General features: G+C 40.8%; 1 protein-coding gene across 1 annotated transcript in view; it reads right to left on the reverse strand.

Annotated features, from left to right (window-relative positions):
• Window positions 1–1,335: 1,335 nt before the first annotated feature.
• The window catches only part of LOC307266900 (caveolae-associated protein 1-like), a 22,884-nt gene continuing 17,916 nt past the window's right edge, over window positions 1,336–6,303 (reverse strand). Inside the window, exon 2 of the mRNA XM_080049018.1 lies at window positions 1,336–4,926. Coding sequence (XP_079905144.1) covers window positions 4,042–4,926 — 885 coding nt within the window. The 3' untranslated portion in view covers window positions 1,336–4,041. The remainder of the gene's footprint in view (window positions 4,927–6,303) is intronic.

Raw genomic sequence — 6,303 nt, forward strand, 5'->3', positions numbered from 1 at the left:
TGTCCAAATTGGCCAAGCGGTTGCTGAAATATCGTCATATAGGTAATTATGCTAATTAATGCTAATTATGCTATGCTACGCAAATTGCCCAACATATACAACTTAGCATCCGGCAGTTTCTACCTACTGGGGACCCATACTTTACATTTCTAACATAAAACTTTGGGGTACTCAACATGTCTGGGTTCACAATGGGGCCCTATGGGCTGGCAAGTAGACTAGTATGTGGCTTTTTGGCTGCAACCCTCCATGAAGACCACTTCGTAGATGGGTGTACCTTAGCCCCACTGGTTTCTGCCAGTTCTGAGCTGATGGCACTGCCGGACATCTTCCGGTTCAAAAGGGAAATAAGCTTGATGTGTTTTTCATCTGCTGCACTAAGTTTCCTTGTCCGACCACTGCGTCTACGATCCTCAACGTTGCCCGTTTCTTTGTGCTTAAAAAGAGTAGCACATCTTGAAACCCCAGTCTGCTTTGAAATCTGTGTCTGGAAGAGAACTTGCTTATCTAGTAGAACTACCTTGTTCCCTCACTTAGCATTTTTTAATTGATAAAAAAACAAACAATAACTATTTATATTTTTGAAAGCATTTAGTTAACATTGCATTTTTTCACACCTTCCCAAAATAGTCTGCACAGTAGGCTACTGTACTTCTGACCAAGGATAACTCTATTGTCCTCTGAATGTGAATCCATAGTTGCCTTTGGTTGTGGCAAGTGACCTTTAATGTTTATTGGCATCGTTTTTATATAGATCTACGATTTATCTAAATATTTCACAGTGGCAATTCATTTTTAAAAAGTGAGTGAGCGGATTTTACAGTTTGTTTCTCCTTTCAAGTTCTATCTCTGCAACATTGTAGCAATATTGCTGTTCAGCTTATTAAACTTTAACATGAGCTTTAAATATCATTTGCCAATATTTTCAAATATGTCAACATTAAAGGTGTTCCGAGGAACTTTCAGTATGTATTCATTCTTGCACCCCCTTTGGACAAAAGTGTTAGTGTTTTTACTACATCAGCTGTTGTTCATTGGTGAGTGTATATGAACAAAGGCATTGAGAAAAAGCACATAATAATAGCATTATTTGCAATGATGGTCTCGTTTGCTGTTACAGGTAATTTATGATCATCAGAGGAAAGATTAGACGGTTTCAGAAATATTTAAAAGTTCCTCATAGCTCCTTTAATACAAGACAACAATTACCAAAGTAAACGCCACATATCATGTTGCACTGTCACTTAAGCTACTGTGAATAGATTTTGGAATCAACAGATTGTTTGGTCTAGTCTTTCAGTTTTGTCTGTTAGCGTTCAATAAAAACACAGAAAATGTGATCCAAATAGCTTTTATTTATTAAATCATTAGTGGTTAAGCAATGAAACATTATTCGGCAATCAGTTACAAACAAAACAAAAGCAAAGAAACAGTTAAGTGTGAACTACATTTTGTGTTGCAACGTTCCAGGACTTAGCACAGCTGCACGGTGTTACTGTTCTCACAGACAATGGCATTGTGAAATTCCCCTCCAATGGCTGAGCATTCAACCACTGAAAGAATTCTCTTAGACCATTGTGCATCAAAAAGCTTTTAAAATGATTTGGACCAAGAAGCTGTTCGTATGCAATAAGAGGTGCAGGCAGCAGAAGGCAAGAGCTTCTAGTCAATAAAATAAAATGCATAATGGTCTGCATTGGCAGTGATTCACATTTTATACAAAACAAAATGAAAGTTAATCTGTGGCGTGTCTGAGATAGAAACAAAGCTTGCCTACAGTTATATCAAACTGTATTATATCTTCCTTTGGATTCATAGGCTGATGCAAATGTTGAATATCTAATAAAAATGCAGTCAGAGCAGAATATTCAAGAAGGATAAAACATTGGTTCTTGAATTCATTCTCACAAGGCCCTCATAATATACCACCAGCAGTGGTGGTTATATAAAACACATTTATACATCTGGTTAAAAACAGAAAAATATATGAAGAATTTCTGGATAACATATGTGGAGATATTTGACAGAGATTGGTGGAGGTCAGGTGAAATGCATATTTGATCTAAAGCAGAGAAGATGATAGTGAGTTGACTGAACACTAGAGGTCAGTGTCAGTTCACACTATTGTTCAGCCCCTTGAAAAGACAAGGACCCCAGAGAAGGACACAGTGTTGCAATGTGTCCAATCTGCTCTCACCAGATATTTGTGAGACTTGATGAAAGTATTGGTCATTTTGTTCATGAAACACATTGAAATAGCACATATATCATGTATTAAAAAGACAGTTCTAACCAGAAAAGAATCAAAGTGAATACCAGTGGTGAGGGAAATGTAAATGAACCTATGAATGACCTAACTCTGCCCTTTGTTCATGGATGCTGGTTATTCTATTGGACACTGGCAGTAATATGTTACATACAAGCATTGCATGAAACAAGGTAAACTTAAAGGAAAACTATAAGGGCACAGTAATGAAAAAGAGATGACATAAACACATTGTAAATTGTGATCACATACAAAATGATATGGAAAATATTAAACTGTGTGAGCTCGTCAAAACCTAGAAATGGCAACAGAAGCTCTGTGCTTCTTGAAAATTGGTCAATTAAGCAAAGTAAGATAGATAACACTTTAGTACTTCAACAGCGGAAGGAATAGTTTTACGTCTGTGATATATATATATATAATATTTCTAAAACACATGGAATTTTTGGATGTACTCGGTCTCTTATTGAGTTATTTGGCCATTGTAAGTCTTCCATCAGTCCACGAGACCAGAATACTGAAATTCAGTGAAAAGGATGTGTGTCTTTTCTGTATTCTAATCCCGCTGGTTATGAGAGATAAGAGTTTTCCTAACCCCACCTACAACTCAATTGTTTTCCTGATCTTAATTTTACTTTCTCTTTAAATTTCCATGAGCATCCACTCCATCTAAACACAAATAGACTCTAAAAATGTTTGAAGTGCTTTTGCAAATATTGGAACATTGTGTGTGTGTGTGTGTGTGTGTGTGTGTGTGTGTGTGTGTGTGTGTGTGTGTATGTGTGTGTGCGTGTGCGTGTGTGTGTGTGTGTGTGTGTGTGTGTTTTAAGAAAAAAAAAAGTTTTTTCTGACAACTTGGGTCTTATTTGAGTAGTTTTGGCCATCATCATTCCTCCTGATAATCATTACACAGTTTCTTAACCTGTTTTCACTGAACTGCTGAGATCTTGGAATACTGCAAAAACAATGTAAGGTCAACCTACTTTGGAGCATAGTTATGAGCTAGTGACTGGGCAATCACTGACACCCAGTTGCTCCCGGTCTCTAAGCAATGCGTACATTTGTTGATGCTAGAATGCTACTTTGACCTTGTTTCGCTCTTTTGTATAATTTTGGCCACTTGAGGGCAGCACCATAAGCTTTAAGCACAACACTGACATATTAACACTATATAAAGTTGATTTAGTAAAGCTGTTAACAAAACAGTTGCCTATTTACACATGTAGCAGACATTAGAATTCATGTTGAAACACCGCACTCATTTCAGGTCCAGTGTTCTGCTGCAATGTCCTGCAATCCATAAAGAAATCCAGACATGGGTGACTTCGCTGAAAGAAAGGTTGATAAATCAAGGGACACAATGGATGCACAGCCACAGGTAAGCTGAAAGGATTTGGAAGAGAACACATTGAAAATACTGGATAGCTTCACTCGCATATAAAAGTTTTTCTGTGTAATGAACATTTATTACTGACATCTAGGGTGTGCCCTTTCATTTCTACCTCTGATTTGAAAGTGGTTTAGTTTATCTGCACAATCTTTGGCTCCTTAACCACCTGATTGTCTGCCGTGTTCCCAGATCTCAGCAAATACTGATATATCTACTCATCATAACTAATAGGAATGAAAGATTCAAAATAAAAGGAATAAGACCCAAGTTGTAATAAACTGTTATTTTTCTCATGCAATCTTCTCAATCCCTACAATGTATTCAGTTTTTACACAATACCTCCGGGATCTATCTATAACTATCTTATAGTTCCTTATGCTTGTGTCTAGTCGCTGTCTCTATCTCTGTCTTCATTCTCCTGCAGGACATCTTGGCTGTCCTCTTCCTCCTCCTCCTCTTCCTCCTCAGCCTCTTCTTCTTCCCCTCCTCCATTCATCATCTCCATCTCCAGCTCCACTGGGCCCTCGTCCACCTCTCCGTCCACCCCGCTGAAGGGCTCGGCATCCTGGGATACCTCCACCATCTCCGTGCCCTGGACCACCTCCACAGCCCCCTCGCGGACCTTCTTGACGTGGAATGTGAACGGGGGAACCTTGTACACGGCGGTCTTGGAACGGGCGTATACCACGTGGTCCGGCGTGAAGGACTTCTTCACCTTCTCGCGGGATGTCTGCATCTTCTGCTTGCGTTCGGGGTTGACGCTCATGCGCGTTCCCAGTTTTCCCATCTTCTTCTCGATGTTGTGACGCGTCTTCTCCATGCTCTCTTTGGTCTTCTGCTTGGTCCGCTCGATGTTCTCCTTGGTCTTCTGTTTGGTCTTCTCCAGGTTGTCCTTGGTCTTCTGCTTGGTCTTCTCTAGGTTGTCCTTGGTCTTCTGCTTGGTCTTCTCTAGGTTGTCCTTGGTCTTCTGCCGGTTCTTTTCCATCTTCTCCCTTGAGAAGACGGTCTTGAGGGTTTGTACACGCTGCAGGCTGCTGCGTTTGATGCGCTCTGCACGTGTCTCTTCCACACACTCCTCGATCTCCACTCCCTCCTCGTCTGAAGACAGGTCCACGTGGGGGGGTTTGTCTGTGTGCTCTCCGGCCTCCTCTCCAGGCTCCTCCGCTCCTTCCTTCAGCTCCAGCATACTGCCTCCTCTGCTGCCCGACACCGACTCAGAAACCTTCATGGATTTAGACACACTGAGTTTGGAAGGCATCTTCACCTCATCCTGTGGAGAAGAGAACAGAAAGAGTGTCAATGCTTTTTATAGGGATAGGTTGTTGTTGTTTTTTCTTTGCAGGGCTCCAAAATACATTCACAAGGATAAAACAAGTAGAAATCCCTTTAAAGAATCATTTTAATGTTTTCCTTTCTCTCTCTGTGCACACACACACACACACACACACAGGCTAACGGAGGTGAGGGACATGACTCACCCGTCAGTTTGCTACACAATAGAGGCATTAGAGATTACGTTTGGCAGAGGCCAGGACCAAGTGGAATATGTAACATGACTACTCACTCACTGTAAGTCATACCAGAGGGAGACGTGACAGAGAAAAATGTCCCAGAGAACAAAGGAATGGAAACATGGAAATGGAAATGATGCTGTCAGAGTTGTGAGCAAAAGTGTTGAAGCATAATACACAACTAAATCACAGGTCAAGTGCAAAGCTACACGTACCCTGTTGCTCACATGAATAAGATGCACATAGTAAACAGTGTGCGCGTGTGTGTGTGTTTGTGTGTGTGTGTGTGTCTGTGTGTGTGTATGTGTCTGTCTGTGTGTCTGTGTGTGTTCACAAGTGTAAAAGGAAGCCAGACGCAGGAAAGAGTAAATGTTTTGAAAGTCTCAAGTGTTGCTCACGTTCTGAGACAAATCCCAGTCAAAAGTAAATCAAGTTGAGAACTTGACTCTTGATGTTTCAAGTCCCAAACAAGTCATTATGCTCCCTTCACCCAAATTGATTTAAAAATGCCATTTGTAGTGGGGCAGATCAGTGATCAGTGCTACAATCTTTCAATTTGTGATACAAGCGTGACAATTGGCATGAGCAGTCTCTATGAGTCACTTGACAAGAAAATTGTCCGAGACAATGAAATGAAAAAAAAAAAAAAAAATTAATGAAAAAACCCAATACATTTCTATGAGAAAATTAATCTTTTGAAGATCCAGGGGGCGGCCATTATATTGCTTAACTGCTCCATTTAGGTGGTGGCAATCTTGCTTTCAAGTAGCTGTGGGTGGCTTATGTCAAGTGACCTTCAGAGACTGCTCATGCCAATGTTCATGCTTGTATCCCCAAATAAACCATCACATCATTTAACTGCTCCACTAAGGTGTCGGCCATCTTTAAAAATGGCAGCAATCATGAAATGTCAGATGTCTCGGACAATGTTCTTGTCCAGTGACCCATGGAGACTGCTCCTGCCGATGTTCACGCTTGTATCATCAACTGAAAGATTGTGATGAAAATAAGCACATAGCCGCTCCACTATTGGGGGGGGGGGGGGGTATGAAGTCACTCCTGGGGGGGGGGGATGAAGTCACTCCTAAGGCTAAGTTCCCAGTCAAGTTACTGCTTACTGTTGTTGAAGTCAAAGT

This window comes from Ammodytes marinus, assembly GCF_949987685.1.
Source record: "Ammodytes marinus genome assembly, chromosome: 20".
Taxonomy (NCBI): domain Eukaryota; kingdom Metazoa; phylum Chordata; class Actinopteri; order Uranoscopiformes; family Ammodytidae; genus Ammodytes; species Ammodytes marinus.